Below are 27,680 nucleotides of genomic sequence, written 5' to 3' on the forward strand. Positions count from 1 at the left end.
CCTTTGTTGCGAGGGTCTTTGCTAAGAAATGAAATGCCTTACCTTGATTACTGAGTTTTTGATGCCTCCTTAGATTTGGTGCCCAAGGCATGTCCCTCCCTCACCTCATCCTATAGCATTGGCCCTGCACTTCCCTTTATTGAGCGCTTACTATTCATCAGGCATTTTGCCACATGCTTTACACACATTATCTCCTCTGATGCTCACTGCACTCTGTGCGGTAGAGCTCATGAACCTTGTGTTCCCTATGAAACGTGGGAGACATCCAGCTCAAGTATTCATACAAATAACGTGAAAATTTAAACCAGACTTGCTATTGTCATCCTCACTTCCAAAACGGACTTGCCGTTCTTCCTATTTTAACAAAGCACTTTGACGTTCACCTGTGGCTGTAACTGTTGGAACGGGAGCTCCAGAGAGGAGTCAGATTGGTCGTGGAGGTAACTGGGGTGCGGAGGGAGCATATTATGTTTCGGTAGAGAAGGGTCAATCCAATTCGATTAAAAAAATATCTACCCAGTTCCTACCTAGTGGCAGTCACTGTAGGAGGCACTGGGTATACGAATATGAGTAGTTCACAATACCTAAATTCAAGGACTCACAGCGTAGTGAGGAGCTGGACTCGGAGGTTCAAGTTCCTAAGTGTCATGTAGCCAACGGAAGAGGGCGAGGAGGCAGAAGAGGGAAGTGAATGTGACCGCAGCCCCGGCTCCCAACTTCAATGCTAACTGTAAGAGCTGTCCTTGCCATCAAGCTTCCCTCCAGGCCGTGTGGTATGAGCCTCTCCCTGTGTCCTGTGTTCTGGTACAGACACTGTACTGGATTAACTGACCCGGCACGGACAGCCTTTGGGAACACCTGATACCTATGGCAGGGTCACCAGCCACGGCCGAGAAAGTGCCCTTGGGAAGGAGAAACGAGTTGTGGAGGGATTCTGCGATGTCTTTTAAGGAGCCCTTGGAGTTTGTTGAACTGGTGTCAGCAAGTCTCTAGAGACACACACAAACAAACTTGGGGGCGTGTGACTTTAAAGAGGTCAAAGCCATGGCCATTTGGGTCAGAGGGACAGTGCCCGAAGCCCCCAGTGCTATGCCCCTTGGCAGAGGGAGCTTCTCCCTCTCCTGTTCCCATAGCATCCTGTGTGTGCTGTGCACCCTGGATCGTAATTGTCACCTGCATTTCCAGCTCCTTGGGGAACTAATCTGTCTCCTTTTTAGCATCCTATCATTTGTCAGGGGTCTAATGTACGGTGGATGCTCATCAGGGGCAGAACAGTGCAGTGTTCGGGTGCCCAGGCTCTGGAGTCAGATATTTGGAGTCAAATTCTGCTACTATCCCCGAAATAACTGCTTGACCTTGAGAAACTTCTCTGCTTCTTTATCCGTAACATGAGGAACCCAGCTTGCAGAGTTGTGAGGATCCAAAGAGATCATGCCTGTCAAACTTTGCACGCTGCTTGGTGCACAGCGGGTGCTCAGTAAATGCTAGTTACTGTTATTAATGAGACACAACTGTGGGATTGATTTAAGAGTCATGTCAGAGACAGTGGGCTTTGTATTCTGCCCTAACCAGGAATGAGGCACAGAGCAGGCGAGGGCATTGGCAGCAGAGATGAAAACCCTTGGCCAATGCAACTCTAAATCATTTCGAAACTAATCAACAGCAGGGTAGGAGAATGCTCTGGCAGCAGGTTAAAGTCAATGTTAAAAATAAACTACAGCTAATAGAGCTGTCCTACTTACGGGCAGAATTGCCACCTCCGTGGGACCAGTGCCTCACTGGATGAAACCACACTGGCACCCAGTGGAGGCCCAGCTGAAAAAGATCTCAAGTTTCTCTCATCTTTGCTAATGGAAAAGACCAGCCATCACTGAGCCAGCCAGCCAGCCAGCCAGCCAGCCAGTCAGCCATCCATCCACCATCCATCCATCCATCCACCATCCATGCATGGCTTGCTTACCATTGGACTGATTTTGTCCTCACTGACTATATGTTTCCATCGAGTGAGTGCTTATGACCTGCTGCTCAGAGCTTTGCTACAATGTCAATCCCACAGGCAGGTATTATTCCTGTTTTATAGATGGCAGGGTTTAGAGAGGCTGAATAGCTTGCCTCAGGTCACACAGCAAGTGGGGTTGGTTACATACTCAGGCCAGTCTGACTTCAAAGCCTGCTCTCCTAACCATTATGTTCTAGAGCTGCGCTCTCCAATATGGAGGAAACTAGCCACATGCGGCTATTTGAATTTAAGTTGAGTGACATGAACTAAGATTTAAAGTTCAGTTCTTCAGTTGCACTAGCTGTATTTCAGGTGCTCAGTGGCCACATGTGTCCCGCCACTGAGCACCAGGCTTCTGCTTGGATGGTACAGATTCAGGACATTCCATCATCTCCCAATGTTCTATTGATTGGAAACTAGAGCTTGGAGTTTTCTCTCCTGAGTCTTAGTTTAGGTTTCTCACTTAAAAATTTAGGTTTCTAATCCACCTTTCTCCCTTTCACTTGCCCTTCCTCCATGGCACAAACAAGTGTGAAGGGAGGATACTTTCTTTATTTAGAAATGTTTAGAGTCTCCTTGTATATCTGTGCTTATCACCAACTGGCACTAATTTCTTGGAGGCAACATGGATTCATCTTCTTTCCAAATTTTCATCCCCCAGCTGTACTTGGCTTTCTTGGTAAGTAAACAGTGTTGGATGCTGTCCTTTTTTCCTTTCCATTTCAATATTTATTTAAAATATGTGATTCAGATCCTAGGATTATGATAGGAAAGGGCCAATTTGGGAGACATGTCCTTTAATACAACATACAATGTTAAAAACACACTGAATACCAACATCTGTTTTCAACTTGTTTTTGCCAACACCCTTATGAAATCATCTTCCATAGAGTGGTGGATGAACAAAAACATAAGATTGGGGGCCACTAGGGAATCCTAGGTACTACTACTAATAATTGCTAACATTTATTGTGCACTGATGATCTCACTAAATCCTCATAATAACACTAAAGGAGACAATATTGTTTCTATTTTTACAGATGAAGACAAGGCAGAGCATGTGCTGGGTAAACTGAAGGTTCCTAGGGCTGAAGCCCAGTCTGAGCATAAGCCAAAGCTCTAATTCTCTGCACATGGTGCCTCTCAAAATCAAGCTTGTGGGTCAGGACAACATGGCTGGAGTGAATTTGATCATTCGTTCCTTCATTCATTCATACACTCATTCACTCACTCACTCACTTATTCATCCAGCCAACAGAAGTGTAGTGTGTGTCTCGCATGCAGGCAGGTACTGTGGGAGGTACTGGGGAGAGAGACATGTCAGTACCTGCCCTCAAGGAACCATGGATTAGGAGACAATGTCTCCGCTGTTGCAGGTCAAAGTTATTACAGATAACTTTATAGTTATAAGTTATAACAGATAACTATTTATGGGGGTGAGATGTCAATGTATGGGCATAGGTTTTAATGCAAAAAATATTTGAATCAAAGCAGGGTCTACCAAATTTGGCTTTTCCATAAAAGCCAGAACTAAGGTAGTATTGGAGAAAGGTCACCTGACATATCCTTTCTGGGAGACTGTGAATCTGGCAGATACTTCCCCTACTCCCCACATGCTCTAGGCCTTACAATTCCCTGCCTTCCAGCCAACTTCCAGTATCCTGTGAGCCCTTTCTAGGAAGGCTGCTCTGCCGGAGTGCTCACTGGCGTCTGGAATCAGCTTGTTGTCTTTTCTGGCTTCTAGAGGCTGCCCACATTGCTTGGTTTGTGGCCCCCTTCATTTTCAAAGCCAGTAAAGGCTGGGGGATTCTTCCTCATATCTCATCACTCTGACATGGTATCTTCTGCATTCCTCCTCCACTTTTAAGGACCTTTGGGTACAGTAGGCCCACCCCGATAATCCAGGATAATCTCTTTATTTTAAGGTCAGATGATTATCAACCTGAATTCCATCTGCAACCTGAATTCTCCTTGCCATATAAGGTAATATATTCCTAGGTCCAAGGGATTAGGATGTGGACATTTTGGGGAGGTCCTTACTCTGCCTACCAAACTGTGGTTCCCGCTCCCCTCTGCTAGGATGACTCCAAGAGGAATGTTCTACAGTTCTACAGTAATGCCCAGCTCCCCAGAGCATTAAGCTCTAATCATCTACACCGGTCTCTGGCTTGATAACACACCCTTTATTTTCCCTATGTCATTTTCTTAGTGTTTCTGGGGTTACCTGCCAAATATGCTACCCATACTGAAATCCTTGCTTCACGGTCTACTCCTGGGGGAGCCAAGAGAATGGACAAGCCGGTGTCAATTTGTTTGTTTAATCTGCAAAATGGAGCAAATAATCCCTGATCCGCTCAGGTGTTTGAGAACTTCTGAAAGGAAGGAACAGAACATGGTTGGCCCTATCATGGAAGAAGAGGCCCCTGGGAAGAAGGTCTATGCTGAGACCAGGACCCAGAAAGACCTCAAGGGCAAACAACAGGTGGATATTGGATCCTGGAGCCTGGAGAGAGGGAAGCGTATGCTGCCAAGTTTGCCAGAAAGCATTACTGGTGAGCAGCTGACTGCAGGTGCTGGAAACCACAGAGAACACTGTCTCTCTTTTTCAAAGACTACATTTGTTGTCAACTCTGCTTTGCCTGTGTAGACTTAGTTCTGTGTAACTCTTTGGTGTTTCCCCTACAAGGAATAGCCTTTCTGCGGTCTTCAGCTGCCTAAGCCAGGTTTTACTTTCAGCCCTTACAAATGCATCTGATTACGCAACAATCAGACATACCTGCTGAACAGCTGGGCCCGAACAAGTTGTCAGCACAGGTTTCGCAAGCTGTTCCCCCAAACCCGTCCTGTAGAAAACCAAGTAGATGGCATGAGACCCAAGTGGTTGCCGTTCCAGGAAGCCCTGGGATTTCTTTCTTTTTTTTTTTTTTTATCAAGATTTTATTTATTTATGTGACAGAGAGAGACACAGCGAGAGAGGGAACACAAGCAGGGGGAGGGGGAGAGGGAGAAGCAGGCTTCCCGCGGAGCAGGGAGCCCGATGCGGGGCTCGATCCCAGGACCCTGGGATCATGACCTGAGCCGAAGGCAGACGCTTAACGACTGAGCCACCCAGGCGCCCCTGCCCTGGAATTTCTAACTGATGGTCTGGTCAGCATTTGTTTCTCAACTGTATCTTCCTTCCATCCTTCCCTGAAGCTCCTTCTTCCTACTTCTGCCTTTATACTTGGCTGTTTTTGTGTTACAATGCATACATTAACCCTGCGTCATTTTCCACCAAGAGTCTGGAGCTCCTCAGAAGGGGGCTGCTTTGTCAGTCCAAAGATACAAACAGAGGGCAAGTGCTAACAGTCACATGTAATTTCACTTAGGAGTAAAATGAACGCTCTTTCAGTTTTGCATTTCTGAAGACAATTGAGCTTCATCCCTTTCAGAAGGATTTCTTTGTATTTAAATTATCAAAGGTTTGAAGCTCACAAAAAGTCACTTTCATGGGATAACAATAGACGTTCTTCACTTGGCAGAACCAGTGACCACAGAGTAGTCTGCTCATGGTAGTGATTCTTAACAGGAAAAAAACCCAGTAATTTCTACAGCCCTGTAGAGTTTCACGAAATAGTTTCACATACATGATCTCATTGCACTATTTCAACAAATGTAATGATACAGGTTTTTTTTTTTTTTTATCAAACCCATTTTACAGAAGGATGTACTTAAGGCTGAGCGGGGAACTGACTCTCTCAAAGGTCTCCAGCCCCTAAGAGGTCATTTTGTCGCAGATTGTATACTCTTTTTACTAACAGTGCTACTTCTTAGAGATTCCACCTAGTGTATATGTGTTTAAGGAGGGACGACAGGTACGGAGAGGGGGAAGGAGAACATGTCTGTGAGCTTACCTGGCAGGAGCAACTTCCGTTTCCTTCCATGCCTTCCGCACAACTTCCCCTACCGCTGCAGGGGAAGCTCGCGCCTCCCGGACACTCTAGGGAATCAGAGGGCTCAGATTCATTCATTCATGCCTGCACACAGCATTTTGCAAGGATGCACTGAGCATCTCCTAGGGGCCAGGTAGTGTGCTAGCTGCCAGGGATAAGAAATGATTAAAGACCCTGCCGACCTCACCCAGGGTTACGTGGGGAAGGTGAGTGAATCACAGTATAGTCAGGTGCTGTCCTAGAAGGCTTTGGACTGTCTACCGTTTCTTGAGCATTTGCTATACTTTACACTTTTTAATTTGTATACTTTATATTTTTCTAATTAAGTTATTCCCACTGAAATCCTGAGATGTTATTATGGGTCCTGGTTAGCAGATGAAGAGACTGAAGTTCAGAGAGGCCATGTAACTTGCCCAAGGTTTCACACTTTATAATTTGCAAAGCTGGGACTTCAGTTCATCTCTCAGCATTACTCTATAGCTGGGCTTCTTCCGCAGTGCTGTGGAACAAAATGCCCCAGGGAGCCCAGAGAAGGGAGCTATTGAAGTGCCTTGAGAAGTCTGGGAGATATCCTGAGGAGGAGTCATTCAAGCTGGGGTTTTAAAGGCTTGGTAGGAGAGTTTGTGTGAATGAGGCAGGATCAAATATTATCCCAAATTAAAGTTAGCAAGACAAATGCCTTCCACAAAATAGCTAATGATACGGAATTCTAGATAATAATAAAGGATGCACGCATATACTACTCAATGCAAGCCCCTGAAGGTAAGTCCTGTTTTTAGCCCCATTTTCTAGACAAGGAAACGGAGGCACAGAATAGTAGAGTGACTTGCCCAAAGCCATCCAGCTGGCCAGGGGTAATGAGGGACTCCCTCCTCCTCTACCAGAAGTGTCCACTTGTCGGACCTCCCTCCTCTTCTACCCCCATTGACAAAGATCCCCTGTGCCATATATCTTCCAAGAAATCAGCACCCATAGAAAATGAAAAACAGTTCTTGGAAAAAGACATTTTTAATCACAGAGAGAACCAGTTCTCCCGAAGAGACCCCGACGGCTCATTTGAGTTACTAGGCTAGTTCTTTAAAAGAACATTTATACTTGTGGGTATGGGGAGGTGAGAGAGTCGAGTTCCACACCTGTGGATGGTGTTCTCTCTGGCTCCCCTCTTCCCTGCAGGCAGAATGTTGGTGACTTACAGAGTCTAGATGACACATTTTGAGTCTGTGGTCTTCCATCCCACAACAATGTCGGAGCCAGGGTTCAAACCCTGGCAGGTGCTCCAGAGTCTACCACACTTAAACGCTGTTCATTGCTATGCTATATACTCATCATGCACTGCTGCAGCCCAGAGTCACAGCACAGATAACAGAAATGTTTATGAGGGAAGCAAAGGAGAAGACACACTGACATGTAGCTAATATTTATAAAGCACCTTGAAAACTAATATGTTAGTTTGGGCCGCTCTCACCAGCTGGGGCAGTGGCTACCTGAGACGCAATAGTGTCGTGAAAGAGTCCAGACTCCGCAACCAGCATCTCCTGGGTTTGAGCCCCAGTACAACTCTTTGTTATCTGTCCCCTTTTGGGAAAATCAATGCATGGCTCTGAGATTCGGTTCAAGTGTCTTCCTGGCAGGTTGCAGTAGGGGCTGGAAATATTAGGTGCTCAGTCAATGGTTGTTATTATTTAGAGTGGATACTCCTCATCCTCTCCAGTTTCTGTTCTTTCAGATTGTGCTATAATAGGTAAAAATAGGAAATACATTATTAAGCATCTGTTTGAATCAGGACTCTGTAAGGTCCTGGGTGTACAAAGTGAGCACATAGACCTGGTTCCTTATTTCCATGGTCCTACCAGTCCAGTGGGGAGAAAGTCATGGATTAACAGACAATCAGATAAATATTGGTTTGCAAACTGGGATGAGGCTAACGGGAGAAGAGCTTTCCTCAATCCACTTACTGGAAGTTACCAATTAACCCCAAACAACCTAACCCTCAATGGCCCAGTTGACTTAGATCTGATCTCAATAGGGGGCAACAGTTGGATCATTAAAGAAGGGCCTTGTTAAAGATTGTGGTCTTTATCCTAAAAAGAGCAGTGAGACGTGGGGATGAAGAGGACGGAGAGGGCCTAATCAAGCAGGTATGAGGTATACACTTTGAAGTTCATCTGAAATCCAACTGAAACACTTGCATTAACAATGCTGAGCAAGGGGTGCTGATGAGAGGGTTTCCATAGATTGTTGACTATCCAATGGCTCTTCTTCTATTTCCTTTTGATATTAGGCCCTTCTTGGGCTGAGATGGTATTTTGGGAAGCAGGCTCACCTCTGGGCAGAACCAGGAAGATAGAGGGGTAACAGCTCTGCCACAGTTTCCCTCTTTTGGTCACTGTGTCTCTCTATATGACTAGGCGTGCAAGGTGCTCTCTGAGGGACTGGTAGCTTGTCTTGTGGGCTGCCTCAGAAGAACACAGGGCCTCCCCAGCCCTGGGACTAAGAAATCAGCGCCACCTTGCAGAAATGCTCTCCCAGGCATTTTTATTCTGCAGGCAATGATGCCAGAATCCCAGTCTCCCATACTCGCATTCTGCTCGGTAGCTTGCTCCCTGAATTGGACCACCTCCTCTCCCATCTCCCATTTCTTTTGTCCATCCCACTACCCAGACATACGCTTCCCTCCACACCTTGCTTGTACCTTTCCCCCCATTCAAACATGCTCTCCTGGACCCTCCTCTGAGGCAGATATGACTCTTCCGTCCTCTGGGTATCCCTTCTGCTCGGCCTTTGCCTTGTGATAACATATAGAGCAGAAAACAAGGCAAAGCCATCTACTAAGAATATAATTATAATTATAGGCCAAAGGCTGGTCACGGAAGAATTAGGGAGGATCTCGCATCCCAGTTCCCAAGAGTTGAGGCTATGTCTAGGAAGTCTGGGCCTCATTTTCCTTAGGACACAGTTAGCAAGCCCTTCTTTTAAAAAATTTAAGCAGGTGTTCCTCTGAAGGTGATTCACTGGACCAGCTGTTTCTAAGCACCTGGGGAAGGAGGTAGGGGAGGAGGGATTTTTACAAAGGCAGATTCCCGAGGTCCTTCTCCAGGTAGAGTCGCTATGAAAATTGTACCTCTCAGATGTGCACTGTGGGAGCATAATTTCCCTGTTAGCAACCATCCTGTTCATGAGGTCACACTTCCCACATCTATTTCTAGCCAGTGCCTGAGCATGGCAGGGATACCAGGATGGGTACCAGAGCAGGCCCATTCCTGGAAGATGGAGGACTCCTCTGTCGGGTGACTTTGGCTGGGGTGCTCCCCACCAGCTTTACCCAATGTTCTTAGAACTACACGTTAGTCTAAGACTTTTCCAATCTAACCTCCCTTGGTTCTCTTTCTTATTCAGGAGTCAGACCTGCATCTTTTTATCTGAGAATTTGAACTTGAACTTAAAATCCCTCCTATAAAGAAAACTCCATCCCACATGACTTCCCTGGTGCATATACCTCATATTTAAGGAAGAAATCATAGCAGTTACACAAAAGCTCTTCCGAGAAATTGAGGGAGAGAGAATACTTCCCAGCTCCTTCTATATGGAGAGCGTTCTTACTCTGATTCCCAAGCCTAACAAATACTTATAAGAAAAGGAAACTGCAGACCAGCATCTCTAATCAACATAGATACAAAAATTCTTTTAAAAATCTAAGGCAAAGATTAAAAAAATTCTAAAACAAATTTGTAGCCAACCGAATCCAATGATATACGAAACAGATAATACATCATGACAAGTGCAATAAAGTTAAGAAAAATACATAAAGTGCATACATACTGGAAAGGAAGAAATAAAATTGTCTCCATTCTTAGATAACATGATTGTCTACAGAGAAAAGTCAAAAGAATCCCCCAAAAGTTACTAGATCTAATACATGAATATAATAAGTTCTCAGGATACAAGAGCAATATAAAAAAATCAATTGTATTTCTATAAACTAGTAAGAAACAACTGGTAATTGAAATGAAAATATACCATTAAAAATAGTACCAAAAACCATGAAAAACTTAGGTATGAGCATAATAAAATTCGTGTAAAATTTGTAAGCTAAAACTGATTAAACATTGACAAACAAAATAAAAGAAGTTTTATATAAACAGAGAGATATATTGTGGTTATGGGTTAAAAGATTCAATACTTTAAGATGTTACTTCTCTCTCAACTGACTTACAGATTCAATGTAATTGCAGTTAAAATTCTAGCAGGACTTCTTGGTAGATATTGGCAAACTGATTCTAAATTTTACATGGAAAAACAGAGAAACTAGAATAACTAAGATAATTTTGAAAATGACCAAGCTGGAGAATGTACGTTGCCGTATTTTAAGACTTAGTGTGAAGCTACAGTAATCATGACAGGGTGGTATGGTGAAGGGATATACATACAGATCACTGGATCAGAATAGAGAGTCCAGAAATAGACCTGCACATAGATGGTCAATAGATTTTCTACAACAGTCCAAAGGCAGTCCAATGGGGAGAGGATAGTCTTTTTAAGAAATGATGCTGGAATTATTAGGTATCTATATATAAAAAAAGAACCTTGATCTATACCTCAAATCATATACAAAAATTAACTCACCGTGGATACCTAAAATTATAGAGCTTCTAGAAGAAGATAAATAAAAGAAAATCTTTGTGTTTTAGGGTTGGCAAAGATTTCTAGATATGATACAAAAAACACTATTTATCAAAGAAAAATCAACATATTTGTCCTCATCAAAATTAAAAACATTTGTTCATCAAAAGTTAGTGTAAGAGAGAGAAAAGACAAGCCACAGACTGTGAAGAAATATTTGCAAAGCATGTATCACATAAAGGACTTGTATGTCAAACATTTAAAGAACTCTCAATGTTCCAGAAACAATAACTTGAAAGATACATGAATAGCAAATAAGCACATGAAAAAATGCAAATTAAAATGACTGCAATGAATGCCACCGCACACAATGGCAAATTTTTTTAGAGTTCTGATTATATCAACTGCTAGCAAGGATGCCAAACAAACGGATCTCTCACACGTTGCTGGTAGGAATGAAAAAAAAAACGATGCGTACACATCGGAAAACAGCTTGGCGGTTTCTTACAAAGTTAAACATACATTGGACGGGACTCCCACTTTTTTTTTTAAGATTTTATTTATTTATTTATTTGAGAGAGAGAGAGTGCGAGCGCACGCATGAGCTGTGGGGGAGGCAAAAGGGGAGGGAAAGGGAGAGAATCTCAAGCAGACTCTCAGCTGAGCGTGGAGCCTGACCCAGAGCTCAATCTCATGATCCTGAGATCTGACTTGAGCTGAAACCAAGAGCCTAACTGACTGAGCCACCCAGGTGCCCCCAGGATTCCAACTGCTAGGTAGTTTTCCCCAGGTGAAATCAAATGTAGGTACACACAAAAATCTGTGCATGAATGTCCACAATGACTTTATTCTTAGTTGTACCAAACTGGAAACAAACCCAAACATCTTCCAGCTGGTGAATGGATTGATTGGTTGCCGCCACGTCACGGCACTCTATGAAGCATTAGAAAAGAATGAACTACAGACACATATAGCAACACAGACAAATCTCGAAGCATTATGCTAAGTGGAAGAAGCCAGACTCAAAAGGCACACATGGTATCATTCCAATCATATGACATGAAGGTAAAATTATAGGCACAGAAAACAGATCAGTGAATGCCAGGGGGTGGGAGATGGGGGGGCATGAGAGCAAAGGGAATTTGGGGGGGATGCAATAACTCTTTTCTAAGTTAACGGTGGGGGTGTTTACACAACAGAGGCTTGTCAGAACTGATACAGCTGCACACTGAAAAGGGTGGATTTACTGTACGGAAATTATAAATTAAGAATAAATGAGAACAATCCATTAGCTGAGCATGTGCCTTCCTGATAGGTTTGGGAAAGGTGGTCAGTGTCCTTGTCAATAATTAATGAAACATGACTTCTGTTTAGACCTCAGAGATGACCTTTTCTATAATTATACTGACCGGAAAGGAAAACAAAGCAAGACACTAGAATCGGGAAGGGCTATTTTTAAGCACATGGTAAGTCATTCAGCTTCTGACTTTCAATCTCTGAGCCTTTTTGTTCAAATACTTTAGTGCAGTTCCAGAACACCAATGTTCAGGAAGCATTTCTTCAGGGCCACCCTTTGGTAAACTGTTACTGAACACCTTCACGAGCCAGATGTTGGCCTTAAAAAGACCAACTTGACTTGTTTTTGTTTCCTTTTTGTGTTGTTCTTTTTATTATTATTATTATTATTAGCAGTCTAAACCTTGAGTGGAACGCCAAGGACATTACATGTGTTATCTTCACAACTATGAACTGTTACTCTTTAGTCTATGAAGTGTTACAATCCCCATTTTACCTAAGAGGACACTGAGGCAGAGAGAGGACCATTAACAAGGTCACATGGCCATCAGACTGGGAGACAAGGATTCCACCCAGCTCTGTCTGACTTTAAAGGCTCAGAATTGGGGCGCCTGGGTGGCCCAGTCGTTAAGCGTCTGCCTTCGGCTCAGGTCATGATCCCAGGGTCCTGGGATCGAGCCCCGCATCGGGCTCCCTGCTCCGCGGGAAGCCTGCTTCTCCCTCTCCCACTCACCCTGCTTGTGTTCCTGCTCTCACTATGTCTCTCTCTGTCAAATAAATAAATAAAATCTTAAAAAAAAAAAAATAAAAAAAAATAAAGGCTCAGAATTGTGCTTCTCTGTAGGGCTAGCTTAAAATTATTTTACAAGCCTTTCATTTAATTAAGTAATTAATTCAAGATTTGTTGAATGCCTACAATTATTTTCAAAGATGCTAATGTTTTCTCTTTGTATTTTCACAAGAAAGTGAAATGAGATTTAGCCTGAACAGAAAAGGGGCCTTCGTTCCTCTTGCTGTAGGCAGGAAGGGGCTGGTGAGTCCAGCTTCAGTGCTTTAGACTTACTTCTGAAGAGGTGTCCCAGTGCATACTTCTCATTGAAATGAGTGGTCTGCTTTATTCAGGGGTCATTGGGTATCTGCCTGTGGCTGTACTAAGGGTAAAGGCATCTACTGGTTGGGTATTAATTTGCTGTCTTCTGGGAATCTTCCTGAGCCTCAACAGCACATATTCTGCAAGGGAGGGAAGTCTTTCTCTTAGCAGGTGCTTCATCCTGGCCCAGGCTTCTCTCTTGTGACCCAGTGGGCTAAAGGCCAAGGTGAATACTTACTGTTAATGGACTGAATGTCTGTGCCTCCCCAAATTCATATGCTAAAGTCCTAAACTCCGACAAGATGGCATTTGGAGGTGGGGCTTTGGGGAGGTCATAAGGTTTAGATGAGATCATGAGGGTAGGGACCCCATGATGGGATTCATGTCCTTATAAGAAGAGAAAGAGGGACCAGAGTGAGTGTTCTCTCTCTCTCATATGGGGACACAGTGAGGAGGTGGTCATCTGTGAGCCAGGGAGAAGAGCCTCAACAGGAACTGAATCTGTAGCTTCTTGATCTTGGACTTTCTAGCCCCCAGAACTGTGAGAAATAAATGTCTGTTGCTATGGTATTTGGTTATAGCAGCCCAAACAGACGGATGGCTTATCTTCCCCATATCCTTGAAAGGCAGGCCTTTGCTTTGAGGCATCCAGGTAACCCATGGGGTCCACAGAAGGGCAGACAATTGTGGGAAGAAAAATAGTTGATCTAAGGGGCCATAAGCTACATAAATAACGAGATGCACAGGAAAGCCCTCCCCCGGCTGCCGGCACTGTGACTTGGTTATCAGCTCTATGACAGATGGATAGAATTTGTCAAGCATTTACTATTGCTAAGCACTTTATATGCATGGTCTTATTCTCCCAACAACTGAGGAAGGCATGACTGTTGTTAACGTCATCATCATCATCATCATCCCCAGGTTATAGATAAGAAAACTGAGGCCCAGAGAAGTAACTTGCCCAAGATCACGTGGTTGGCAAGTCTTAGAACGGGCACTGCAATCAGGCTTGACTCAAGATTTTGAGTCCTTAACCACTAAGCCAGAGCATATACGATCAGTACCTTAGAATATAAAACCAAACCTAGACACACCCCCTGGACCACAAAAGACGGAAATGGTAACTGGCATATTCTGAATACCTGCCACCTTTCAGGAACATCCTAAGTACTCTGTAGGTACGAGCTCACTTAAACCTCAACACAACCTTTGGAGGTAGGCCTATTGGCATCATTATTTCCATTCTGTAAATGAGAAAACCGAGGCTGAAGGACAGGTTTACCAGATAGAATATAGGATGCCAGTTAAATTTGAATTGCAGATAAAACAATGAATACTTTTTTAGAACAAGTATGCCCTAAATACTGTATGCATATTTGTTGTTTATTTGCAATTCATTTAACTGGGTGTCCTCTATTTGCTAAATCTGATAGCCCTACAGAGCGGGTCCCAGAACCAGAGCATGGTGAAGGCTGGGGCAGGAGGCCAATGGGACTTCAGGGTCTGGTGCCATCTTACTGTAAAACCCCATGGCCTCTCAGCTAAAGGGTAGAACCAGGGGGAGCTCAGGTGTCATGGAATCGATTCCAGGCAGTGATGGGCATCTGGCTGCTGGTGGAAGCAAGTTTTCTAGAAGTAGGCTAGAGAGGGGCAGGTTGCCTTGCCAGCAGTTGACTTGGCAAAACCAGCAGTTATTTGGGGAAGCAGGGGAGAGTAGCGGGTTAGAGCCAGGACTATGCAGCAAGACAGGCTTGTCTCCTAGTCTGGCTGCCTTTGGGCAAGCTGCAAAACTCCTCAAAATCCCCAGGTCCTCTGCTGGGCTCTCAGGTATGATTATTTTTCCTCATCTGCTTTTGTGTCTCTTTCTTATATTAATCTGTGAGCCCCTTGGGGGCAGGCACTGGACCTATCAGATATGTGATTATGAGCAGCATAGAGTCGGTGCTCCATAAATACTTGATTTTTTAGGAGTTGGCCAACCGTGGAAGGAACTTTGGGAAAAAGATAGCAGGAGTGTGGGGGCACAAAGAGTTCTCATTTTATGTCCTAAATTGAATGGTTTAAGTTTGAAATCTATGAAATGACTTGTTCAGTTTTTAGATAAAACTTTTAAGGCGAAAGTGTGAATTTTAGTCCTGCTTCTCAAGTCACTTTCTATCACCTCAGACCCCCATTAAGAAGAAAGATGGTAAAATTGACGTTCTCAGCAACCGTGCTCTAAAAGGTATTACAGAATTTGCTATCAGGGCACATTTCTGATGCATTGTGAGGCTCAAGTAGCTGATAAAGCGATTCCAGGTCATTATCCCATTTCCCTTTAGTTACTGCTACCCTGGTGGTCTCTTCTTGCATTGTGACTTTCCTCATGCAGGAGGCTTACCCGTTATAAGCTGTCAGCAAATCATCAGCCGTTCTGTTTCTTTAAAGGAAGATAATAAACTTCCCCTGCAGCAAGAGGCCAAAGACCTCCTTGTAACTTTATTTCCCAGGGAACTCTAGAGGTGCCTGCTTCACGCTACCACCATTGTTGAAAAGTTTGGCTCACGGTGCTGGGCAGAGACTTTGTCTTGGTATTCCACTTAGAGTTTGGTTGAAATTGTCTCCCTGGGAAACCGATGTGAATTAGGTTCCTCAGGTGAACTCAGCTTTATTTCTCACTCAAAGCCAAAAGGAACATGCTTATAAAACCGGTTTCAAGTCCACAGAAGTCTGTTATTTGCGACCTGTGCAGTGAATGGCAAGAAACGTACAACAGGAAAGAAAGAGATCTGGAAACATAAATAATACAGTACAAAAAAAAAATACATGTGCAGAATTTGATGACACCAACCTCAAAAAGAAGCATCAAGACCATTTCCCTTTGAAATAATCAGATTGTTTTGGCTGTGATCCAGGTTCTGTATAACCCCTTTGCCCATATTCTTTTTCCATTACTTTGAGTTGTTTGCAAAAATCAGTTAACATTTGTGGTGAAATCAAGAGAACTGGAATGCCCAAATAAAAAAAAAAATTGATTTCCTCTCAAGTAGGATATTGGTTTTTCAAATGTGATCATTTCAATGTTAAAAATATGTTTGTGTGCTAATTAGTAAAGACTGCTGTGTGCTGATCTGATAAAGCAGTATAATTTTTAATGAGGGAGAAGCGAGTTAAATCTGGGTAGAAACATCTTTTTATGTCAGGATGACATATTTTTTTTTCTCCAAGTGAGGATCCATGCTTTATTCTTAATTTTAGAAGATGATGAGCATTTTTTTTCTCATTGTGCTTTTTTTTTAATTGATCAGAGTTATTTTCTAATTGGAATGAGGCATTTTTAAAACAATTTAAAAAGTAACCCAGGGGTATTGAGTATGAATGTATTTGTTGACGCACTGAAAAGGAATCGGATGCCACGCTGGCCTTGGAAAGAAGGCCATTCCAAAGCTTGTGGTTCATCAGAAAGACATATGGACACACGTCAGCAGCTCTGAAATGGCCTTATCCTTGCGGAAATGTAAAGTGATAGGCAAGATCTCACTTGTCATCACCACAAAATACGAGAGGTGAAATATACGGCTAAGTAGAACATTTATCTCTTTCCTGAGCAAAAGGAAGGAAGCCTTTGGAGACATTTGGTATGTTTGGAAGATGAAGATAAAGGCACACATCCTTTTGCTCCAACAAGAGGACAGTAGAAAGACCGTCCAGCCCCTGCTTTTCACATACTTTGCTTCTCCGGCCTCAAAACCTAGCAGAAGGGAATGTGTGAGCCTTCAAAGAACCCCACACACTGGATCGAAGACAGGAGCCTCGCCCCATTCGTGCATAGCATATTGCAATGGCATGAAGCCCATTGAAGATTTTGAATCCTGTCTGTCTGTTCATGTTTTAGGAGTTACCCATGTTTAAGAAGGGCTCAAAAGAGAATGTCACTTTATTTGGCTTTCACTGTGAGAGGTCTGTTTTGACTGTTGTTCACTCATTCATTTACTCCTAAAACATCATTAAAGTGTTTTTTCAGTGTCTCTCTGTCAAGTACTTTTCATCTACATGAATGTTTTAAAATCTGTGCTACAGTTTTGTGAAGTAAGACTTTGGACCCCCATCTGACAGCTAAGGAAGCTGAGGCATGGCAGCAAGTAAACTGCCCAATGATGGGACTAGAGTCAAGCCAAACGTGGGAGCAGGACTAGTGTCCTTTTGCTCTCTGAGCTGTGGACTGTCATTCCTGATGTTGCACACACTGACTTTTGTTGCTGTATTTTGGACAAAACCTTTTCTTCTCTACAGGGGTCTGATCAATAACAGCATCAGATTAGTTTTCATGGGTTAGAAAAAGAAAAGCAAATCTAAAAGTTTTTGTATTATATCAGCATGTCTATAAGGACTCGATGTAATTGTGACCACATTTGGTGCTTAAAAAGTTCTTGAAATCTAGAAGGGTGGGTTAATCACTTGATTCCATTGTAACAAATTCAGAATCACACAGTGTCCACATGCTGGGGTGAAACTGAAAACAGAGAGGTTAATAGAGAGAAAGCCAGGATTTCCTGAACCCCAAACCTTGACCTTTCCAGCGCAAGGAGCATAACCCAAGCATTGACTGGAAGGGTAAAGGGACTTGCCAATCAAAAGAGAAGTTAGAAACACATTTGGAGGATCTCCCATTTCTTTCTTTCTTTTCTTTCTTTCTTTCTTTCTTTCTTCTTTCTTTCAAGATTTTATTTATTCATTTTAGAGAGAGAGAGAGTGCATGCAAGCAGGGGGAGGGGCAGAGGGAGAGAAACTCAAGCAGACCCTGTGCTGAGTGGAAAGCCCCTCAAGGGGCTCGATCTCACGACCCTGAGATCATGACCTGAGATGAAATCAAGAGTCAGATGCACAACCGACTGAGCCACCCAGGTGCCCCATCTTTCTTTCTTTTTTTTATAAGCTCTGCTCTGGCTATGGGACAGAGTAGAAAGAAGACTTTGGTGACAGGCAGCCCTGAACTTGAACTAGCTCTATCATTTATCAGGCCAAAAGAAATTGGTAAGAGATCATCTTCAAATCTCTGATCCCTCATAGGCAAAATGGAGATAAAAATGTCTAGCTCAAAGATTTGTTTTAAGAATTGAATCGGATAATATAGGCCAAGTATCTCTCTGGTACCGCATGTCAGCAATGTTGAATAAATGGAAGCTATTATTCTTTTAATCATTAGTTAAAAAAAACACAACAGTAGGTTTCAACATCATATGTACAAGAAGGGCTCAACTGTTTAGAAGCCATATGAAAAAGAAAAGCAGGGAAATAAGCTAAACCATTTAGGGTTTCCTATGTGTGACCGAAAGAAGTTGCTGTTTTTTCTTTCTTTCTGTCTTTCTAAACTTTACATGCTGTGTGCACTTTGCTTGTATTATTTTAATAAAAAAAAAGCAAAAGAGAACTAATCTCTCTCCTTAAGTGGATTCTGTTTTTTTTTAATTTTTATTTATTTATTTGAGAGAGAAAGAGGGGGCGGAGGGAGAGAGAATCTTAAGCAGACTTCCTGCTGAGTGAGGAGACTGACACGGGCTCGATCTCACCACTCTGAGATCATGACCTGAGCTGAAACTAAGAGTCAGATGCTCAACCTACTGAGCCACCCAAGCACCCCTCTATTTAAGTGGATTCTTTAGGAGATGTTTCATTACATCTAGAAAATGGGAAACAAATGGTCAATGTATGAATTAAAATGCCTGACTTTTTTACTCTCCAAGGGAAAAAAGTGATCTCACAAAATTTGCATATCATAGCAAGGACTCAGCCCCTATTCAAGTGTTAACGTCTTTAATCATGATAGAAGTTCAATTTTAGCTGACAAATGCTATGCTTGACCAAAGAAGTCTAACTACACCATCAACTCAGATTTGACTGCTAGTTTTTCTTACAGTGAAACTGGTCATCAAAGAGTTTGATATTCCATCCTAAAGACTAAAGTTTTAGTAGATTTAATGATTATTTGTGTTGCTAAACAATAACTATGGTCTTTGAGATGCTATAATAAAATTTCTTCTTAAAGAAAATTGTTCTCAGGGTTATAGTAGCCCAGCATTCTTCCATCTTCTCTATGGTCCCTTATCTTTTTTATAAAAATGGATATCCTTTCAATTGTCCCTTTTTCTGACTTGTAAGGGAATTCTTTTAAAAAGAGACCTCTAAATGGGGGAAAGCAGATTTGTTTATAAAAGCTGACAGAGCAAGAAGGATTTTTCTACAGATAGACTGAAATGGAACTTTCTAGAAAAAGGTGCTGACGCTCTCTTGTTATCGGACTTCCTTCCTTTCGATTTTCTGTGAAATGGGACATTGAGAAGCAAGTATCAAAGTCCAAGAAAAGCACTGTGCCACTTACCCATGCAGTCTGGGCCCCAGTGGCCTGGACAGCACTGAGGTTGGACATAGTCCTTCCTACAGATATGGCGGCATCCAGGGAGAGACAGCGAGTACTTCCTGATCTCAAATATGTACCTTGGAGGGGAAGTAGAAGACATAAACCCATGATCAGAGCAATGCAGTTAACTCTGGGCAGTGGGATTAGCCTAGGTTTTTATTTAGGTCTTTCTTTACACTTGCCTATATTTAAAAAAACAGATTGAATACATTTTTGTCTAGGGAGAGCAAAACTTAATAATGATTTACCTTTAATTGTACGAAATGGATGAAAATATCAGAACACAATGCAAATGAGGGTAGAATATTTACAGTGATGTCAGAAGTGAGGTTAGTAGATAGGAAATAGTGTTAGGTTCTAGGCACATGCTAGAGGTGCACTTCACACTTGTCACAGCCAATACGAGAAGGAAAAGGTCATGAGTTCTGTGATGCACAGGATCTCTGGATTTTAAAACGAAACAACTGCTTAGGATTAGCACTTTTTTTTTTTTTTTTTTTTTTTGCAGATACTGTAGATGTAGACATTTCTGTGAGAGGTGGTGTAATATAATGGGGAATATTTGCCACCTTATACTCAAGGGAGATGTAATGATGAATTTCTTAGAACGGTTTTTATACCATCTGAGGTGCAGATCTGGAATAGCAATTCTGTAGAGGCTAAATACCATTGCCTATTTTCGGGGAATCTCCGCATGGGTGACTCATTCTAGGATTTGACTTTAGTATATTTAGAGACAATCCTCCATGAATATCATTTCTTTCAACTGGGCTGTTAAGAATCGTGTGATGCAATGGTGAGTTCAAGGTTGTACTTCTAATCCAGTCCCTGAGCTACTGGCTTTATGGCCAGTCAAGTTGGAGACAGAATTGACAGTTCCTCTGAAAGCTTGAGAATACTGGCAGGGACATCTCTTCACAAAGATGGGAAAAGGCAGAGCCAAGGGCAGAACCAAACATCCCAAGAGCCAATCTTGGATTTATTTCAGCATAAATGAATGGCAAATCCAAGTCTTCAATTCTTTTTTTTTTTTTTTTTTAAAGATTTTATTTATTTATTTGAGACAGAGAGAATGAGATACAGAGAGCATGAGAGGGAGGAGGGTCAGAGGGAGAAGCAGACTCCCCGCCGAGCAGGGAGCCCGATGCGGGACCCGATCCAGGGACTCCAGGATCATGACCTGAGCCGAAGGCAGTCGCCCAACCAACTGAGCCACCCAGGCGCCCCAAGTCTTCAATTCTAAAACAGAGAGCGTGAGTGCAATAATCTTATCCTGGATGTGTGTGTGTGTGTGTGTGTTGGAAGGGGGATGGTAAGGTGGGGAGTATGTAACCAAGTGTCCACCTTGCCATGAAAAATAGTAGCCAGGACAAAAACATCCTCAATAAAGTCACCACATAATTTTAACCTTGAACCCTATACCTTTCTATATACTTTTTAAGAGTTTCTGGTCACAGATGTGCCCGCTTTGGTAACTGAATGGTCAACTGTCACATATGCTTGCTAATTCTAGGCCAGTTTGTATTTGGAAACTTTTGTAAAACTGATGATTTTGGTTTTAGAATATATCATGGTCACATTAAGCAAACATGAATTTAAAATAGTGTGATATAACAGTGTTTAGTTTTTATTTAATACAAAATAAGAAATAGTACTGATCCTTCATCCCTGAATTAAGAATGAACTCATTGAGAGCTGTCTAATGTCTAAATTAGTAGACTGAGTAAATAAAACATTGTGTTTACATTTGAGTTGTATGGCTGCTTCCATTAGCTGGTGAGCAAAACTGCTCATCATCCTTTTTGAGGCTTAGCCTTGAATTATGAGGATTTTGAATCATAAGAGGATTTCAGGAATGCAATGCTCACATAAAATGCATGAAGCTGTAATTCCTTTGTCTTCCACTTCAGGTTCTAATTAGTATCAGGATCCATAGCTAGCTAATAAGATGACTGTCAGACCCATGGCTTTTTAGTCCATGTTCTGGCTAGAACCCTCTCCAAATGAAACAAAACCCAGATTTTCAAAATAAAGAAGGACAAGATGTAGGGAAAATGTTTATTTGCCATGCAATATAGTCAATTCTGTATTAAAATGTGAATCAATAATCAATAATCAATCAATTTTTTAGATTCAAGGTTGTAAATTGTGAGTTACCTAAGTTTGGACTGAATATAGTCTTAGAAAAAGGGAAAATCATGGAAATGCTTTGTAGATTTTGAGATGGGAAGTTTCAATTTGGATTCACAATCCCTTAAATTTCAAGACTTGAGATTTTCTCTTGAGTACCTGCAATCTCGAACCCCCACGGAGCCATTGGTAACCTTGGTGTAACCATCTGGGCACTTAATTCCCAAGTTGAGTGAACAGGATTGGCACTCAGTCCTAATTGTAAGCAGAGATTTCTTATCACATCTTTTTGCCTGCAAAAACATAAAAAAAAAAAATCAAGTCCCATTAGTCGAGCCTTGGTTGGTTATTCTTCCTTATTGGCTTCAAGTCAATGGAATGACAGGGATGGCAACAAGGTTGATTGGTAATGACTGGCTAATTCCTTTCCACCTTATTTAGAAAGAGTGTTGGGATCAGCAAGCAATGTCTGCCATGGCTGTGGGTAGGAAGGAGGCTGCTTGTACCACCTGTTTGCCATCCTTGATCTAAAGTCTGGAATTCAGTAAAGCAAGGTAACATCATTACACACATGTACCCAAATGGGAAACCTGAAATGTGTTATAGAGTACACTTTCCAAATGGGAAAATTTTAAAGTGATTATTTAGTGTCAATTGGTTGTAGATCAACAGGTCTCAAGAATATTCTTTCAGGGCGCCTGGGTGGCTCAGATGGTTAAGCGTCTGCCTTCGGCTCAGGTCATGATCCCAGGGTCCTGGGATCGAGTCCCGCATCGGGCTCTCTGCTCCTTGGGAGCCTGCTTCTCCCTCTGCCTCCCTCTCTCTCTCTCTCTGTCTCTCATGAATAAATAAATAAAATCTTTAAAAAAAAAAAAAGAATATTCTTTCAGCATTGATTCTACAGAAATAGTCTAGTTTGGGTGCTAAATGCTATGAAGCATGTAATTCCTACTCCGAAGATGTTTGCAATCTTTTGATTATAATTCAGCTAGACTGTGGGCTCCAAGAGGCAGTGATCTTTTTCTGTTTTGTCCTTGGCTATACCCTAAGCACCTAGAACAGTGTCTGACACATAGTAGGGCTTAGAAAATATTTGTTGATTGAATGAATGAGTTGTAGGAGATACAATAGATACACTAGAAACAGTTTCTTAGCAACATTAGGCAGTAGAGAATTAGATGCTAGAATGAAGGTTGCAGACGCATTTTGGCCCTGTCTTCAGGATCCCTCATTGTCCATGATGTTGATGCTGATCCTCTCAAATGGATTTGGTCCCCTCTCTCAAATCTCCCTCATTTTCCCATCAAGCTTAAGAAAAAGCAGCTTCATACAATGAAGAGAGACCAAATTTGGGAATCAAAAGACTTAAGCTTGGAATCAAGCTCTGTATCTTGCTAAGTGTACAGTCTTTTAATTTTTTAATTTAAAAAAATTTTTATTATCAATCTTGTTTTTTAAAGATTATTTATTTATTTATCTATTTGAGAGAGAGAATGAGCATGAGTTGGGGGGCAGAGGCAGAGGGAGAGAGAGAAGCAGACTCGCCACCAAGCAGGGAGGCCAATGCGGGGCTCGATCCCAGGACCCCGAGATCATGACCGAGCCAAAGGCAAACACTTAACTGACTGAGCCACCCAGGTGCCCCAAGTGTACAGTCTTGAATGAATTCCTTACCCTTTGTCATCCTCTGCAATGGGGAGATAATAATAACCACTCTCCAGGTTATTGAGACCTTTAAATGATATAACACATGCAAATTGCCTGGCCCAGGATCTGGAATGTCATAGGCAGTAAATGCTAGTTCCTGTGATGCTTCTCCATCCCCCTCTCTGTGTTTTGCTTACTGCTTCTCCTGAGAGGAATGTGCTTCCCTCTCCTCTTGGCTACCCAAACTTCATCCTCCAAGGCTCTGTGTAACAACTCCACAAAACCATACCCAACTCTCTTCCTTTTCTCAACTTCTACTCTTCATATGGTTGGCCAGTGGAACACATTTTGTTGTCTTTGCTTTCCATTTAAAAACCCCTTATGGGAGGGTGCCATGTCTCTTCCTTCTTACTTACTCTTATTCCTAAACAGTACAGGCCCAGCACTAGGCAGGGATGGTGGGAACATCATAACTACTAAGTTTACTGAAATGGATAAAGGCTGTGTAAGAAGAAATCTTATTTTTACAGAGAAATTTATGGTTATACATACTTCCAAGGCATCATCTTATTTGATCTTGACCATGCTGAAGATAAGTAGGGCTGGTTTCATCATGCCTATTCTAGGGAGGAGAAAACCAAGAGGAGGGGAGGTTCAGTGACTTGCCAAGGTCACCCTGTAAGTTCGTGGTCTTCTGATTCCCTGATTCGGTATTCCTCTTCCCTACACGCTGTATGGTGGCATATAGAAAAACGAAATCTGTTTGCATGGGCAGCTTTCATTTGGTGATTGTTATGAACCAAAATAGCCCTGGAATGTTCTTTATGGAATAATAATAAAAGCCACCCTTAGCTAGAGTTTGAATCAACCCCCCCCCCTTTTTTTTTAAAGATTTTATTTATTTATTTGACAGAGACAGAGATAGCGAGAGCAGGAACACAAGCAGCGGGAGTGGGAGAGGGAGAAGCAGGCTTCCCGCTGAGGAGGGAGCCCGATGTGGGACTCGATCCCAGGACCCTGGGATGATGACCTGAGCCGAAGGCAGACGCTTAATGACTGAGCCACCCAGGTGCCCTGAATCAACCCCCTTTAATGGTCATGGAACCTCCAGATTTTTTAAAGCAGGATTTTCTTTATATTAGGTTTTCCCATTTAGATACGTGTATGGAAGGACATTACTTTTTCTTTTCTTTCTTAAAAGGTCAGATTTAATCCTCTCTTTTCAAGAAATCTCTTGACTTTCAAGTTATCCTTTTCAGATGGAATGGCTCATTTTATCTCTCATACAGTTTTCTCTGAAAAGCAAACTCAGCTTTAAACACCAGTCAAGGCCTGATTTCCACAGTAAAGCAAGCCTTTGTTGATGCTAATGGTGGTGGTGATGAGGATGATCATTCCGGCTGTTTGTGGCGCACTGTTGGGGGAGAAACTGAAGTTTTGAGAGACTAGCTAACTTGCTCAAGCTTGAACAGCTAGTAGGCTGTGGAGCACAGTGACTGGTCCTCAGAAATATTTGTTAAATAAACAAACGAGAGCCACAGTTCCAACTTGCTGCTCCCAAACCCTTAAGCTGGAGCACTGAACCATGATGCTATCTTCCAGTGTTTTCTTTCTTTTTTAAAATTTTTTTCATTAACATATAATGTATTATTTGTTTCAGGGGTACAGGTCGGTGATTCATCAGTCTTACACAATTCACAGTGTTCACCATAGTACCTACCCTCCCAATGTCCATCACCCAGCCACCCCATCCCTCCCACCCCCCTCCACTCCAGCAACCCTCAGTTTGTTTCCTGAGATTAAGAGTCTCTTATGGTTTGTCTCCCTCTCTGGTTTCATCTTGTTTCATTTTTTCCTCCCTTCCCCTATGATCCTCTGTCTTGTTTCTCAAATTCCTCCTATCAGTGAGATCATATGATACTTGTCTTTCTCTGATTGACTTATTTCGCTTAGTGTAATACCCTCTAGTTCCATCCACATCGTCGCAAATGACAGGATTTCATTTTTTTGATGGTTGCATAATATTCCATAGTATATATATATATATATATATATATATATATATATATATATATATATATATATATATACCACATCTTCTTTATCCATTCATCTGTTGATGGACATCTAGGCTCTTTCCATAGTTTGGCTATTGTGGACACTGCTGCTATAAACATTGAGGTGCATGTGCCCCTTCAGATCACTACATTTGTATCTTTGGGGTAAATACCCAGTAGTGCAATTGCGTGAAAAGCATCATCAGAGTAGTGCCAACTGGGATCAAGTTGGCACTGATAAAAATTTGCCTGGTACAGATGTAGCATCATGTTTAAGTTTTATGAATAATAGAGCAGAAATCATGCCTGGTGAAATGCATTTTAAAAGAACTGCCAGACTGCCTTGCTCATACCCCTTGTTTAGGCTGCCCTCGATGTACATCTGATACCCAACATGCTCTATTAGGACAGCTCACGTGAGCCTGTTTGAGACACTGGCGTGCTGGTGTCCTTCATGGGAGCTGCTGACATGACTGCCCTGGGTGCTTTTACTACAAATTGTGGAAAGTAGAAGGGATGAGTTCCCAAGGCATTCTGGAATACTATGTTTCTCAAGCAGACATCACCCCACCCAGAATTCCCCAGAACATCTCTCTACTCATCTGTCTTCAACCACTGTTATTTCCTATATTCAAAATGACACAGTGATGAGACTATTAAAACAAAAGAAAACAAAACAACTTCCCCCTACCCCCCCAAGGATATCAACAACAGCAGTGGAAAGAGGAATGTTAGCATTAAATCAGAGCTCCTAGCAAGGGTGGTTTAGCACAGGAATAGAACCAATTGGGTGAGCACACCTTCAGAAAGATGGTGCACCACCATTAGGATCCGATTCTCCACTGGCTTTCTCTTTATTGTATGAAGTCCAGTACCCATGACAACAGAGGGAAGCAAAAAATTTGGACACGCCATGAACCTGAAAAATAACAAACTTGCAAGTGTCATCTTACCTGGTCTGTAGTTTCAGGCGGGGAGCAGAAATTGTGTATAACCAATCCAAGAAGAAGAAGTATGAGATTTTGTAGCATGGTGAGAAACTATTTGCTCCTTCTGATGCCAGGCACCTGTCAGAACTACTCGGCTATTCTATTGTAGTCTGATGAACTCCTAGTGAATTCTCTTTCATTTCAGTATTTGCTTTTAAACGCTTTCCCCTCTTGTTCCTGAATTGAAGCAGATGATATGTGAGAACAACCTCGAGACAGGAAAAGTGGCAAATCCAGGGGTCGTGGTGAAACTGGCCACTCTCAACTCTATATATGTCTTGGTTGAATAACAGGATATCCTGAAGGGGCTGAGGCAGAGACACGCTCTGGAATTTTTGTGCCTTATGAAACTCCCAAGAACAAATTCCTGCCTCCTACTGCTTGGCCCATCCCACTTCTGGTTCTGCCTCCTCCTGGACCCACAGCCCTGCCAACATGTAGATGACCACACCATGGAAAACTGCAGGCCTCTGTCTCTGAATCTTAAGTCCCAAGCTTGCTGCCAGGCAGTATTTGTGGGAGTGCCCATAAGTGGGCAATGATCCCACAGAGAGAATGTTGCAGAAACTCAGGGCCTTGACTTGGGAGAGGGTGGTAGCCTCACTTGGGATGGCTGGCAAACTCTATTGCAAAAAAATGTCTCTTTGCAGTCTCCGACAGTTGGGGTTTCAACTCATCCTTTCCCCTCTTCCATGTCATGTCTTAACAAATGACCGGACCAGTAGGTCTCATCTTCCCCTTCAAGGCCCAGATCAAATGCCACCTCTTACAGGAAGCCTTCCTGTCCTGCCCCTCCAATACCACCTTGGAAACTCTCCCAGCATTTTGCACATAATACTACAAAAGCTCAGTCATATCTGTCACAATCCATCTGTCTATATGTCAATATCCCATGTCCAGTTGTGAATTCCTTGAGGACAGGAGCAAGCCTTCATCCTCTCTGTACATCCGAGAGCCTAGGGCAGAGATGTGCATTTGAAAATAATAAAAACAAATAGACCAAGTCAACATTTGTTGAAAACTTACTATATGCTAGACTTCTCCATGGATTACCCTTTTTAATCCTCACAGCTCTTGGTGAAATAGTTAGGATTATTTCCCCCACTTTATAGATAAGGCAATGGAGGCAGAGAGTAGTTTGGCAACTTTTCTAAGGTAACACAGTTAGTAGGTGGGCATCCAGTTTTCAAACTGTGTGGCCCCAGAGCCACTACCATTAACCACTACCCTCTACTGCCCAAAACAATGAGTATCTAATGCATCAATAAGTAGGAGGTGGTGCTCCAGTTTCATGGACATGATGGAAAAGTATCAGGCTCAGAACCAGAAAGGATAAAGTCTGGGCTTATCAACAAGATAAGATATGAGGGTGTGTCTCATGACACTGACTTAACTGAGATACTCATGCGTTATAGATACTAGTTTTGGTTAAATAATTCTCTCCCTGCAGTCTTTCTCTCTTTGAATTTTGGAAATAGCATTATATCATATGGGTCAATAATCTAAGAAACTTCTAATACAGA

The 27,680-nt window shown here is 42.4% G+C and overlaps 1 protein-coding gene across 1 annotated transcript in view; it reads right to left on the reverse strand.

The window, feature by feature from the left end:
- Positions 1 to 26,199, reverse strand: part of STAB2 (stabilin 2) — a 145,665-nt gene extending 119,466 nt beyond the window's left edge. The window contains 5 exon segments of the mRNA XM_021687579.1: positions 4,776 to 4,842; positions 5,893 to 5,978; positions 19,296 to 19,411; positions 21,624 to 21,757; positions 26,122 to 26,199. Coding sequence (XP_021543254.1) covers positions 4,776 to 4,842; positions 5,893 to 5,978; positions 19,296 to 19,411; positions 21,624 to 21,757; positions 26,122 to 26,199 — 481 coding nt within the window.
- Between the last annotated feature and the right edge of the window lie 1,481 nt (positions 26,200 to 27,680).

This window comes from Neomonachus schauinslandi, chromosome 5 (assembly GCF_002201575.2).
Source record: "Neomonachus schauinslandi chromosome 5, ASM220157v2, whole genome shotgun sequence".
In the NCBI taxonomy this organism is placed as follows: domain Eukaryota; kingdom Metazoa; phylum Chordata; class Mammalia; order Carnivora; family Phocidae; genus Neomonachus; species Neomonachus schauinslandi.